The following is a 15108-nucleotide window of genomic DNA, read 5'->3' on the forward strand; positions in this document are numbered from 1 at the left end:
ATGACGTAGTACACAAATAACAGGGACCCGTTTTGGCTGAAATGATAAAACAATTTGAGAGTGCATCTTGTGGGGTTCCTTGCATTTTCTAGTGTAACTTTGTGCAGAAAAAGAGTTTGGAAACCCATGTGCTAGAGAGAGGTGACAGAAAAAGATGACCTTCAGAGAGAGGGATCATTATGATGAAAACCAAAATAATGCATTTCATCATTACACTGTTCCTTCCACATTATTTCCTTATTCGTTTGATAATATTAACCCAAAGTAAACAAGACAAGGTCAATAGGATTGTCAAGTTTATTACACCGGCAGACCTGCAAAATGATGATGCACGTTGTGGTGATGTATTACATGACCCATAGTGCCCTCTAGTGTTTTGCAATGGTAAACACTCATTGATTTAATCAGTTCGGGGAGACGAAACACAGTACCAGTCAAACGTTTGAACACACCTTCTCATTCAAGTTTAATTACATTTAAAAAAAACTATTTTCTACATTGTAGAACTATGAAATAACACATATGGAATCATGTAGTAATCAAAAAAGTGTTAAACAAATCAAAATAGATTTTATATTCTTCAAAGTAGCCACCCTTTGCCTTGATGACAGCTTTGCACACTCTTGGCATTCTCTCAACCAGCTTCACCTGGAATGCTTTTACAACAGTCTTGAAGGAGTTCCCACATATACTGAGCACTTGTTGGCTGCTTTTCCTTCACTCTGTGGTCCAACTCATCACAAATAATCTCAATTGGGTTGAGGTCGGGTGATTGTGGAGGCCAGGTCATCTGATGCAGCACTCCATCATCACTCTCCTTATTGGTCAAATAGCCCTTACACAGCCTGGTGGTGTGTTTTGGGTCATTGTCCTGTTGAAAAACAAATGATAGTCCCACTAAGCGCAAACCAGATGGGATGGCGTATCGCTGCAGAATGCTGTGGTATCCATGCTGGTTAAGTGTGCCTTGAATTCTAAATAAATCACTGACAGTGTCAACAGCAAAGCACCAACACACCATCACACCTCCTTCTCCATGCTTCACGGTGGGAACCACACATGGAGATCATCCCTTCACCTATTCTGCGTCTCACAAATACACGGTGGTTGGAACCAAAAATCTCAAATTTGGACTCATTAGACCAAAGGACAGATTCCCACCGGTCTAATGTTCATTGCTTGTGTTTCTTGGCCCAAGCAAGTCTATTTTTCTTGTTGTTGTCCTTTAGTAGTGATTTCTTTGAAGCAACTTCGACCATGAAGGCCTGATTCACTCAGTCTCCTCTGAACAGTTGATGTTGAGATGTCTGTTACTTGAACTCTGTGAAGCATTTATTTGGGCTGCAATCTGAGGAGCATTTAACTCTAATGAACTTATCCTCTGCAGCAGTGGTAACTCTGGGTCTTCCTTTCCTGTGGCGGTCCTCATGAGAGACAGTTTCATCATAGTGCTTGATGGTTTTTGCAACTACACTTGAAGAAACTTTCAAAGTTCTTGACATTTCCCAGATTGACTGACCTTCATGTTATAAAGTAATGATGGAATGTCGTTTCTCTTTGCTTATTTGAGCTGTTTCTTGCCATAATATGGACTTGGTCTTTTACCAAATAGGGCTATCTTCTGTATACCATACCTACCTTGTCAAACGCATTAATAAGGAAAGAAATTCCACAAATTAACAAGTCACACCTGTTAATTGAAATGAATACCAGGTGACTACCTCATGAAGCTGGTTGAGAGAATGCCAAGAGTGTGCAAAGCTGTCATCAAGGCAAAGGGTGGCTACTTTGAATAATATAAAATATAAAATCTATTTTGATTTGTTTAACACTTTTTTGGTTACTATACAATTCCATATGTGTTATTTCATAGTTTTGATGTCTTCACTATTATTCTACAATGTAGAAAATAGCAAAAATAAAGAAAAACACTGGAATGAGTAGGTGGGTCCAAACTTTTCAATGGTACTGTATACAGTATGATATTAAATACATTACAATCCTGTTGCATGAAGCAGCATTCACTGAGAAAATATTTACATTTGCATTTCAAAAATAAATAACTGCCACGAGATGCGTAAAACCCTAACCCTGTCCAGAAGCATAGGTTTGGTCAGCACCTTGAAAGTTAAATGTATGCAGATTATGCAGAACAATCTGAGAAATTGCATAAATCCACTGGCATCAAAAGTGTTCAATCAATAATTAAAATGACAGTACTGCTCTCAACAAACACGGCGGACATGGGATGCTGATCACAACACTTAGAGCGGGGGATGCAGTTTGGAGAGTCTATGTGGGGAGCAGCAGCAGGGGTGTTGATGTTTCTATGTCCTTTTCTCTCCTCTCAAACCCCCTGACCTCTAACCCCAGGTTTGGGCATCAGGTCAGGAGAGGTGGAGAAGAAAGTGTTTTCTATTGATACCTCTCTCCTCTCGGATGCATTTCCTCCATGTCTACCATCTTGCTCCCTCTGTAAAGGTACACTAGAGCCCCATAGACTTATTCTGGGGTCTCTGTCGAGAAATCCTGTCTGTTCTGGTCTTAGTCCAGTAGACCGACAGCTCTAGCTCCAGTCTCAGGGCTTGTGTTTGAAGTGGGCCTCCACTGCACGGTGAAGAGCAGAAAACCAGTCAGTGTTACCACAACATAGAGATACAATTACATAGAGATGCATATAGACACTGTATATAAAGAGGTAATCACACAATACATTGCTTTGGACTACAGATGCTGTATCTTAAACTTGATCTTCCTGTTGTTACAGGAATTTTCCTGCAAAGCATGAAATGAGAACTAGTGTATTCAAGGTTTAAAAAGGCTTCTAAAGTTTGTAATCTGAACATTAAAATGTCAGATTTGATTTGCCCTAATGAAAAATGTATCAACCCCTACAACATATTTCCATTCAAATTTCCTGTTGCTGCAGGATTCTTTTCCTGCTGTAAGAAGCAGGGGCAAATTAAGATACGGCATCTGTACCTATAAAAACACATCATCAATCTATACTTAAATTAATTAATACCAACCCTTGAGCTAGGGAGTTACCCGGTGTGCAGGCTTTTGTTTCAGCCTGGTCAAAAAACATTGGCTTCAGCCAAGCAACTGCTTTTGAGACCTTGACTAGTTAAATTGGGTGTTGTACATACCCTGCAAACATTACTGCAACGATGCAACATCTGCATAAATGCATACTCCAGAGTACACCTAACATAGTGCATACTTTTGAGAACACCTAATCTGGTGCATAGTTTTGAGTACACTTGTATAATGCATCTTACTGACTAACCTGCGTACTCCTGTGGTCTCATGGGTCTGTTGATAACCCTCTGAAAAGCAGTGATCCAGTCCTTCTGCTCCGCCTCTGTCTCGCAGGCAAACAGGAACTTCCTGTCTGGTGTTACTATGGTGATGCCATGGTTCCAGTGGTAGCCCTGGGTGGAGGGGGGAAGGCCCGAGAGCACGGTGTAGCTGTTCTCCTTACTGCCGATGAAAACCTCTCCCCTCGCATAGGCATCCTGAGAGAGGAGGGGGAGAAAGAGAGAGAAAGAGATCAGAGAATAAAGTATGCCGCAGAATAAAAAGTTACGAGGACTAGGGTTCATTCAGAATCAATCAGTTATTTTAGTGTCGGGTGTGATGCTGTCTCCTCACCAGGGGATCTTTGAAGTACATGAGTCTCCTGTCATCCATGGTGAACCACCTCTTCTTAAAGCCCTCTGTGTGTTTTGGGCCTGTTTTCTCCATGAAGCCCTCCTTCATGAAGCTACGCGTCAGTTTGGGCACCAGCTGAAGGAGAAGACAAGAGAGAAAACAATATAATATTGTCTAATTTGGTGTTTAATAGTGGTTGTTAGGTTATAAATATCAGTGTAAGAACTTGACGGACACCATGAAAGCTTAAACCAAGTTTATTCACCCCAAAGGATCGAACAGAGGAAGAGACAAAGACATGGTTCTACCAGTGGTGGTATATATACCCCAATTTGGGGTGGAGTCTCCTCCTTCTCGCTAAACATTGCATCTTTATTGCCAGGCAGGAAATTAAGTGATACGGGCAATAAACTGTTCCTTCTCCCTTAATGTGACCTGACCTAATTGCATTGATCATATGCATTCCTTCTACAGATACCCATTAACTTCTGGTGTAGACCCTAGACTATGGCACCCCTCATGTCTCTAGCATAACTAATGATTCATAATATTCAAAGTTCAGAAATCCGGACCCATCATTGTCATAGTCATTTCAAAGTACTGCATGTGTTGTGGCCTCACCTCCTCGTCACTGGCTCCAGGGAAGGCCACCTGAAGGTAATGAAACCTGGCAGCTCTGATAGCGTTGAACCAGTCCACCATTTCCTACCAAAACAAAGACACAAGAGCATCCTAGTCAGATACATGTCTTATTCAGAGTCATTCCTACATAGAATAAAATAAACCTGATACAGTATAGAACATAGGAGACATGATTAAGCTATTATATCCATAGCCACGGGAAGTAGAGGTGCTGAGGGTGCTGCAGCACCCCCTAAAAAAACAGAATTTGAAAATATATATTAGTACAAAAAAAAAGAAAATTCATACATTTATTTCTCTCTCACAAAAGTAGTGCACTGTGCCTTTACTAGTCCTGTATTAGCAGACCAATAGATATTTGTAACGTGTGGTAATTTTTTTTTCAGCATCTCCGCTTTGGCAGAAAAGGTAGTTGTGTAATTAAGAACAGTATCTTGCAGGATTCAATAGTTGGAAATGTAAGAGTTGACTGGAATCCAGAAAAGAACAAAACCCTGTCCTCAAACATTAACATCAAAAGGTGAAAAGTTATGGGCAAAGACCCAAAACATCCACATCAATTTGAATATCAAATAACATAGAAAAAAAGCCACTTTTTAGCAGTATTAATTGTACATAGGCTGATCATCTAGGTTTCTACCTGTAGACTTTCCATCACCACGAAGAAAAACTATGCACAATACAGTAATTGAGTACACTGAGACATCATGTGGGTCAGTTGGTAGAGCATAACACTTGCAGCACCAGGGTTATGGGTTCAATTCCCACAGAGGACCAGTACGAAAATGTATTCACTTACTATTGTAAGTTGCTCTGGATAAAAACATCTACTAAAATGTAAAAGGAATGAATAGACTATTTCAGTTCACATAGAAATAACTTGCATTTGCAAAGTATTTCAAGAAACTGGAAAACATACTCAAGTTACAAATTCTGGGAAACACATTTTTTCACAAAAGTAGTGCATTGGGCCTTTACTAGTCATGTATTTGCTGCGAAAACATTTCAGCACTTCCATCCCCAAACTACTTCCCCCAGCTATGATAATATCATGACATGGCAGCTTTACTATTGCTGTTCTGTTCAAGCCTGCTATTGTGTCTGTTGACCAACAGAGGGGGCTGTACGCTCTGTGGCTTTCATCCCACAGAGAATGAAAGTCACAAAATTGTCTATATCGTAAAAATTCATGAAAACATACATGAGCTTTTTGGTTTTCATTTCAGGTTAGGGTTAGTCATATGGTTAGCAGTGTGGTTAGGGTTGGGTTTAAGGTTAGGGTCAGGTTTAAAATCAGAGAAATTGTACAAATAGGCAGGGTCTATGACTTTGTAACGGTGGTAACTAGTGACGACCACAGAGAAGGCTGACTCACTACTGAGAGACATGATCATCTGGTGTGCTAAGCAGTAAAGCCTCAGAGAAAAACAGCCTATGTGCCTGCCAGCAAGCCAGCCAGCCCTTTGTGTGAACAACTCCCTCCACATTTCTCTAAACAATTCCACTGATCAGATTACATGGCAGGATTACGAGTAAAACTGTATGTCACTTTGAAGACTGATGTCTACTGATTAAACAGACATTGTCATTTCCACTCTCACTCAGTTATCCAGAACAGCCCATCTCCATTAGAGACCTAGACACTGAAATAGTCCAATCAGATTTAGTTGAACAGACTAAATCATTGTTCCATGATATGAGGAACAGCAGCATATTGGGTGTACCATTGAAATGTTGATTCCTCATGCGTAATATCTCTAACAATTCAGTGCATTTACACGAAACCATTGGCTATACCGGCATAAACAGATCTTGGACCAGGCTACATAAATATTGCCCATAGTCCCTTTTGTCACAGTCAACCATATGCGTCACCTTAGAGTCACTGTGGTAGACAAAGATGTTCCTGGTGCTGTTGTCTCTAAGGTAGGTGATCTGCAGGCCGTAGGGGTTGCCTATCTTAGCCGGCTGGAACGTAGCGTTGAGAGTCTCAATCTTCATCACCGCCTTGGGGTCCCGCGCCTGGGGGAGATACACAAACTGTACAGTACATAAATACGGGGGGGGATACCTAGTCAGTTGCACAACTGAATGCATTCGAAATGTGTCTTCCGCATTTAACCCCACCCTTCTTAATCATTATACATATAACTTGTTAGAATAACACATACTGTATGCTTACAGTAAACACAAACGTGACGTCTTTTGAGGCATTTGTTTTAGTTTCCTTGTAGACCCATACCTGTATACTGTACATATCCTGCTATACAAGTATTCATGTTTAACTTGAGATGGTTAACTTGAAAGCTAGTAGCATAAAGTTAGCTGGAGATTACATTTCCGAGCAACATGCTTGTATTCATGTGCGAGAGCACTCGTGTTGACTCCAGCCTTACCTCCTGCTTGCTGAAGTACTTGAGCGCCCCCTCTCGTTCTGACAGGATGAATTTCCGACTGAGGAACTGACCGTTATCTCGGCCCCGTTTCCATAGAAACCCCTCTCTGTACCCTGGGTAGATAGAGACACACCAGACAAACTCAGACAAACTGACATAGTGGAGGTGAAAGAGAGAGAGACAGAAAGAGATATGGAAGAGGTGGGAGAGAGAACAAGAGAGAAAGAAGGAGAAATAACTCTGGTGTAATAAAGAAATACCAAAGCAGATGGTGGGAGAGAGAAAGCGAGACAGAAAAAGAGAGGCTTTAGCTGAAAGAGAGTGCATGAGAGAGGAAGTAAAAGAAAAGATGACAGGGAGAAAAAATAACCTCCCTCATGGTAAAGTACATTCTTTTACATGTTAATGACACAGTGCTCTATTTAAGCAATAAGGCCCGAGGGGGTGTGGTATATGGCCAATATACCATATAAGGGCTGTTCTTAGGCACGATGCAAAGCCCTTAACCGTGGTATATTGGACATATACCACAAACCCCCAAGGTGCCTTACTGCTATTATAAACTGGTTACCAACGTAATTAGAAGAGTAAAAATACATGTTTTGTTATACCTGTGGTGTACGGTTTGATATACCACGGCTTTCAGCCAGTCAGCATTCAGGGCTCGAACCACCCAGTTTATAATTCTCAATAAGTTCTTCCCAGTCTATTTTTGGCCCTCTTACAGACAGGAAGTAGTTTCATTATATGATGTGGCAGTACAGAGCACTGTATGTAATTCATTACAGGCTACACACGCACTTCATCTCTCTCACTCTCCTTCTCTCTCCCTCCTCCCCCTCTAGTTTGCTCTTTTTACTTCTCTATTTTCCTTTCACCTCCCTCCCACTCTCTCACTCCATGGAATGTCAGTTATACTGTAAGTATCCTCCTCTATATATCTCTCCTTTCCCTCTCTCATATACACTCATAACCCCTATTTTCAATCTCCTTTTCCCATCCAGCACCCCTCAAGTTCCATACTCCCCACTTCTCTCCCCCCTCAAGTTCCATACCCCCCACTTCTCTCCCCCATCAAGTTCCATACCCCCCACTTCTCTACCCCCTCAAGTTCCATACCCCCCACTTCTCTCCCCCATCAAGTTCCATACCCCCCACTTCTCTCCCCCATCAAGTTCCATACCCCCCACTTCTCTCCCCGCTCAAGTTCCATACCCCCCACTTCTCTCCCCGCTCAAGTTCCATACCCCCCACTTCTCTACCCCCTCAAGTTCCATACCCCCCACTTCTCTACCCCCTCAAGTTCCATACCCCCCACTTCTCTCCCCGCTCAAGTTCCATACCCCCCACTTCTCTCCCCCATCAAGTTCCATACCCCCCACTTCTCTCCCCGCTCAAGTTCCATACCCCCCACTTCTCTCCCCGCTCAAGTTCCATACCCCCCACTTCTCTACCCCCTCAAGTTCCATACCTCCCCACTTCTCTCCCCGCTCAAGTTCCATACCCCCCACTTCTCTACCCCATCAAGTTCCATACCTCCCCACTTCTCTCCCCGCTCAAGTTCCATACCCCCCACTTCTCTACCCCATCAAGTTCCATACCCCCCACTTCTCTCTCCCCCCCATCAAGTTCCATACCCCCCACTTCTCTCCCCCATCAAGTTCCATACCCCCCACTTCTCTCCCCCCTCAAGTTCCATACTCCCCACTTCTCTCCCCGCTCAAGTTCCATACCCCCCACTTCTCTCCCCCATCAAGTTCCATACCCCCCGTTTCTCTCCCCCCTCAAGTTCCATACCTCCCCACTTCCATACCACCCAATTCTCTACTCACGCCTCTGTCCCATTTTCTCCTCCCTCTCATCTCTCCATCCCCTGGTGACAGAGATTGGTGTCTCTCTTTTCCCAGTCTGACATGAATCATTCACCTTGCATTACCTCATCGATCAATAACAACCTCCCCCCTCCACCTCCCTCTCTTTCTCTGCATACAGAATCAATACTGCCATCGACCACTGGGGAGGCTAGTTTACTACCACTCTCCTTGCTCTACAGAAGCTAACAGAACATCTAGGACCCTGAAGAGGGTAGAAACTATGGATCTATTGATTTTAGCCCTAGGTACATCTGATGCAAATGTATTGATGATGCAAATATATGTGATACAAATATATGTGATGCAAATAGATATAAACTAATATAAATCTCCTGCCCAATGCATCCATCTGTATTACAGCCAGTCATACAACTGTGTGTGTGTGTGTGTGCGTGGCTCTGTGTGTGTGTACATGTGTGCGTGTATGTGTGGCTGCGCATAAAGAGGAAGTTGAATCTCATGGTAAACAGACGAGGTCATCTTTATTAAATGGGAATCCAGTCTGGCTCCAATAAGAGCAAGATAGCCTTCACGCAACGAAACAAGACTCATTCACTGACACTGACACTGTCTCCGTTAAGTAAGAACACAAACAAGCACAATTAAGAATACAAGGCCAGACATAGTCACTCTGCCTTTATTCTATGCCTCAGTCATCCTTTCTCAAATCAAATCAGATTTTATTTGTCACATGCGCCGAATACAACAGGTGTAATGCAGGTGTAATGCCGAACACCTTACAGTGAAATGCTTACTTACAAGCCCTTAACCAACAACGCAGTTCAATAGAGTTAAGAAAATATTTATTAAGTAATTAAGGTAAAAAATGGAATAAAATGTAACACAAAATATCTTAAATTCATAGTTCCCAAACAAAGCATTTCTGTGGAAACTATGGAGTGCAAAGGATTTTAAATATTCTGACTAGATGATGCAGGGGTAAAGGATTTGAAATATTCTGACTTGATGATGCAGGGGTAAAGGATTTGAAATATTCTGACAAGATGATGCAGGGGTAAAGGATTTGAAATATTCTGACAAGATGATGCAGGGGTAAAGGATTTGAAATATTCTGACAAGATGATGCAGGGGTAAAGGATTTGAAATATTCTGACAAGATGATGCAGGGGTAAAGGATTTGAAATATTCTGACTTGATGATGCAGGGGTAAAGGATTTGAAATATTCTACCTTGATGATGCAGGGGTAAAGGATTTGAAATATTCTGACTTGATGATGCAGGGGTAAAGGATTTGAAATATTCTAACTTGATGATGCAGGGGTAAAGGATTTGAAATATTCTGACTTGATGATGCAGGGGTAAATTATTTAAAATATTCTAACTTGATGATGCAGGGGTAAAGGATTTGAAATATTCTGACTTGATGATGCAGTGGTACAGGATTTGTCACTAAACTCGAGGTTTTATTAGTATTTGCAAACTGTTTAGGCAATGCTTTGTTGTCATGAGTGACACACATACACACACACACATTTTCCATAGCTCTGCATCCATAGCTTTGCATAGGCAAAGCTTGTGTGTGTTTGTGTGTCTGTGTGTTTGTCTCTGTGTGTGTCTGTGTGTGTATGTGTGTGTGTGTTTGTCTCTGTGTGTGTGTGTGTGTGTATGTGTGTCTCTCTGTGTGTGTGTGTGTGTGTGTGTGTGTGTGTGTGTGTGTGTGTGTGTGTGTGTGTGTGTGTCACTCTCTCTCTGTGTGTGTGTGTGTGTGTGTGTGTGTGTGTGTGTGTGTGTGTGTGTGTGTGTGTGTGTGTGTGTGTGTGTGTGTGTGTGTGTGTGTGTGTGTGTGTGTGTGTGTGTGTGTGTGTGTGTGTGTGTGTGTCTGTGTGTGTCTGTGTGTGTGTGCGTGTCAACTAGGGCTGTTGAGGTCATGACACTTTGTCAGCCGGTGATTGTCAAGCAAATAACTGCTGGTCTCACGGTAATTGACCGTTAATTAACATTTAGCATCTCCTGGCTTCCACACATAGCCTACAAGCCACTGATGCAGACCTTTGGAACATCTACATTTTAAAAAGTCTAATAAATCCATAGACTCCACCATCACAATAAATATTTGATGTATTTTAGACAGGTCTAAAGAAACATGATAAGAAGAAAATGTAGACTATTTCAGAAGAACAGAATAGAATACTCCTTGTCTTTATGTTAGGCCCTGATCTGGCTATGCCATATGGCTGTGGGCTACACTAGTTCATTTAGCAGACAAGATTTGCTTAGAATTCCTTGGCATTATTTTATATCATTGTATAGTATGAAGAATACAATTGAACATAGCTGACTGAAATAGAAAGGATGTTTTCTCCAAAATATTTGGGAGTGTGCACATGCCGGCTATTCTGTGTTGAGCGGTTAACAAAGAAACAGCTCTTCCTATATGCTTAATTTAGAGTTATTTATGCAACTTTAGTTGTGATCAAAACATATAGACCAACGTTTGTATTTTTTATACGTTCTAAGGCTGCATGAAAGGCATGAGCTCTGCTTTGTTTCATGCGCAGGCTGTACACACTTCATCAGTCTCTCATTCACAAATTGACAAGCACTTGATAATGTCTCGAATTTCCCAAAGGCATCCCCTTTGTGTGGCTGTAATGCCCCCTAAAAAAATCCATGCCTTTTGCGGCCAGTGGCCGTTGTGCCCTTGGACTGAATATAATAATTATAATTCCCTTCTCCCGGCAGCGTGCTCCGAAGCACCTCTCCCTCACATGGCTCTCTCATATAGCTCAATTCTTATTAGCCAATTCCATTCATGTGATCGGGTCTTTCTCACAGGCACAAGTGAAGAGAGACACATCGGGGACGCAACTGCATACGTCCTTATCCAATTCCAAGGCTCACATTGAAGATATTGGAAGAACTTTCCACATTAACTTTTCGTCAGTCAACAAGCCGAACGAACAGCAAAAGCACGAGCCTATCAACTTTTGTACTGAGTGGGATAGTAGATTGACATAGGCTGCCTATGTCAATCTACTATCTCTCATAGTCCAAATGTTGACCTATTCTATTCTGTGCGTGAAATAAATATTCCAAACATAGTCTGGGACAGATGTGGGATGCGATAGATCCCAAATTAATACAACCAGTAGAAACGAGGCTTACACAACAGATCAGAACTTTTAGCTTAAATAAGCTTACCTTATAAGCGTGAATGTTCCAAAATGCAATCAATTAGCGGGAAAACACCATTCTCAAGTGACCTCAAATGCAATTATGCATGTAATGCTTTTAGGTGCATTTTTATGGTGAAAATGATCTTCCCCAAATTTGCCAGTTAGTCTCTACACCCGTTGTAAAGCGGATTAATGTGCTTAATTTTAAGAATATATTTGGCCACTTTAGTTGTGATACAAACCTTATCAAAACATATAGGCATATGGGCTAGGCTACATGAGGTGTGTGACTATGGTTTTAAAAAGGCATCATTCACAAGTGATAATACAGTAAATAATTCACAAGTGATAGGCTAATATTGTCATCCATCAGACTGTTCTTGATTTAATTTTGTCTTTACATAGAATGCCTCTGGAAAGTATTCAGACCCCTTGACTTATTCCACATTTTGTTATGTAACAGCCTTATGCTAAAAATGGATAAAATAAATACAAATAATCAGCAATCTACACACAATACCCCATAATGACAAAGCAAAAACAGGTTTTTAGAATTTTTTGCAAATGTTTTCAAAATAAAAAGCAGAAATACCTTATTTACATAAGTATTCAGAACATTTGCTATGAGACTCGAAATTGAGCTCAGGTGCATCCTGTTTCCATTGATCATCCTTGAGATATGTTTACAACTTGATTGGAGTCCACCTGTGGTAAATTCAATTGATTGGACATGATTTGGAAAGGCACACACCTGTCTATATAAGGTCCCACAGTTGACAGTGCATGTCAGGGCAAAAACCAAGCCATGAGGTAGAGCTCCGAGACAGGGTTATGTCGAGGCACAGATCTGGGGAAGGGTACCAAAACATTTCTGCAGCATTAAAGGTCCCTAAAAACACAGTGGCCTCTATCATTGCTAAATGGAAGAAGTTTGGAACCACCAAAACTCTTCCGAGAGCTGGCAGCCCGGCCAAACTGAGCAATCAGGGGAGAAGGACCTTGTTCAGGGAGGTGACCAAGAACTCTTTGGTCACTCTGACAGAGCTCTAGATTTCCTCTGTGAGAACATTCCAGAAGGACAACCATCTCTGCAGCACTCCACAAATCAGGTCTTTATGGTAGAGTGGCCAGACGGAAGCCACTCCTCAGTAAAAGGCACATGACAGGCCGCTTGGAGTTTGCCAAAAGGCACCTAAAGACTCTCAGACCATAAGAAACAAGATTCTCTGGTCTGATGAAATCAAGATTAACTCTTTGGTGTTCAGCATATGTGGAAACTCCTTCAAGACTGTTGGAAAAGCATTTCAGGTGAAGCTGGTTGAGAGAATTCCAAGAGTAAGCAAAGCTGTGATCATTTATCACTTTTTTGGTTACTACATGATTCCATATGTGTTATTTCATAGTTTTGATGTCTTCACTATTATTCTACAATGTAGAAAATAGTAAAAATAAAGAAAAACCCTGGAATCAGTAGGTGTGTCCAAACTTTTGACTGGTACTGTATGTGTGACTTTTTAAAAATTTAGAATGTACCATTATCATGCACCTGCCTCGAAACAGGGGCAGGGGAAAAAATACATTTACATCTATGCACTTAAATAGCGAATGGAGGATGATTTTCCTGTGGTTCCTTTTCATGCCAGCCTGGTAGGCTATACTCCTTTTGTAAATATAAGCAATGTGCTAAATATTAGGAAAGTAGAGAAATAAATATAGTAGGCCTAGCCTATAGAAAGCTGATGGGATCCTCCTATTTTTAATAGAGGCAATCAACACTGTTTTCTCACACAATTGCATAGCCTATAGAAATGTTGCGCAACATGAGCTCATGGGCTCTCATGAAGTGTTTGATTAGATTTTCGAATACATATGCATTGATAGAGGGACAATAGAGTACTGAGTACTAGGCAGTTAGGAAGTTTGGTAGGCTACTAATGACCATCAGCACCATCAGCACATGGGGAAGCCTAATTACCGTGACTAAACGGTCACGTGGAATTTGACTGCCGTCATGACTCGTGACTGCCGGTGTAGCGGTAATATGGTCACCGTAACACCCCTAATGTCAGCTCACCTGCAGAGTAAGGCTCCTGTTTCTCGATGAACTCAAACTCGTTCCTCTCGTACCTGGCTCGGATCCATTGCTCCCGCAGTAGCCTGGAACACAATGACGCAATGGACGTGTTTCACCTTCTCTCAGCTTTCTTTATAGCACAGGTGCCATGCTGTTAGCTGAACGGGTGATGGGCTAACAAGCTGGGAGTTTGGGACACAGGCCACATTTCTACTAATCTTGCTGTGACAGATTCTCTTTTCCTTTCACCTCCATTGCCCGTATACACCCACACACACACACACCACACACACACACACACACACACACACACACACACACACACACACACACACACACACACACACACACACACACACACACACACACACACACACACACACACACACACACACACACACACACACACACACACACTCCTTTACTCCAGGATAAAAAGATTGATGAGAGTAATAGAAGATCTATCTTTAGATCTATCTTTAGTTGTGTGTGACGAGGAGAACATCGCCATGCCAACAACAGCCTCTCCTCTTTCTCTCTGATAGACCTACATACAGTATAAAAACGGCTCTTTCAGATGTTCCTATCTTTCTTTCCTGTCACTTATAATCATGTCAGTATGGTCAGACAGTATTTTGCAGCTTTTCTGAAAGCACAAGCACCAGATTATTCATAAAGAAATATATACATTTTAGTCATTTAGCAGACGCTCTTATCCAGAGCGATTTACAGGATAAATTAGGGTTAAGTGCCTTGCTCAAGGGCACATTGACAGATTCACCTAGTCAGCTCAGGGATTGGAACCGGCGACCTTTCGGTTACTGCCCTAAATCTCTTAACTGCTAGGCTACCTAGATTAAAGTAAACCATTCGACTGCCTCTCACTATCAGCTCTCTCACATGTAACATGCTTGTTGGTTTAGTACCCACAGAGAAGAGTAATGGCACAGACAACACACTGTTTTTCAAGAGGCATAAATCTGCAGTGTAGTAGTCACCAGGGTTGGGATTAATTCCACAAATTACATTCTAATTAAATTCCCTGTCCCTGTAAATTCCATTGAAGTCGGTCTTTGAATTCAGAGATAATTCACTTCCTCTCAATTCCAATGTTAGATAAATTCCATGAATTAAATTAGCTAACAATTCCCCAAATTCCAATTTGAATTCAATTCCTGCTGTCAGTTTTTTTATACTAAATCCATTAATTCCATTAACTGGGAATATATTGAATTAAATTAAAAAGATTCAATAGTTTTACAATTCCAATTCAATCTCCATTACTTGAAGATTTTTTAAAATTCAAATTGAATTCAATGTAAATTCTCCAC

The 15108-nt window shown here is 41.5% G+C and overlaps 1 protein-coding gene across 2 annotated transcripts in view; it reads right to left on the bottom strand.

Moving 5' to 3' along the window:
* Window positions 1-283: 283 nt before the first annotated feature.
* LOC139570197 (arf-GAP with dual PH domain-containing protein 1-like) overlaps window positions 284-15108 on the bottom strand; it is a 35952-nt gene continuing 21127 nt past the window's right edge. The window contains exons 4-10 of one of the 2 annotated variants that reach the window (XM_071391833.1): window positions 13778-13860; window positions 6693-6805; window positions 6172-6336; window positions 4276-4359; window positions 3655-3789; window positions 3290-3518; window positions 284-2607 (exon numbers count right to left, since the gene is read on the bottom strand). In XM_071391833.1, coding sequence (XP_071247934.1) covers window positions 2579-2607; window positions 3290-3518; window positions 3655-3789; window positions 4276-4359; window positions 6172-6336; window positions 6693-6805; window positions 13778-13860 — 838 coding nt within the window. In that variant the 3' untranslated portion in view covers window positions 284-2578. The remainder of the gene's footprint in view (window positions 2608-3289; window positions 3519-3654; window positions 3790-4275; window positions 4360-6171; window positions 6337-6692; window positions 6806-13777; window positions 13861-15108) is intronic. The other variant, XM_071391834.1, reaches the window with a different exon arrangement.

The sequence above is a fragment of the Salvelinus alpinus genome, chromosome 3 (genome assembly GCF_045679555.1).
Source record: "Salvelinus alpinus chromosome 3, SLU_Salpinus.1, whole genome shotgun sequence".
Taxonomy (NCBI): Eukaryota; Metazoa; Chordata; class Actinopteri; order Salmoniformes; family Salmonidae; genus Salvelinus; species Salvelinus alpinus.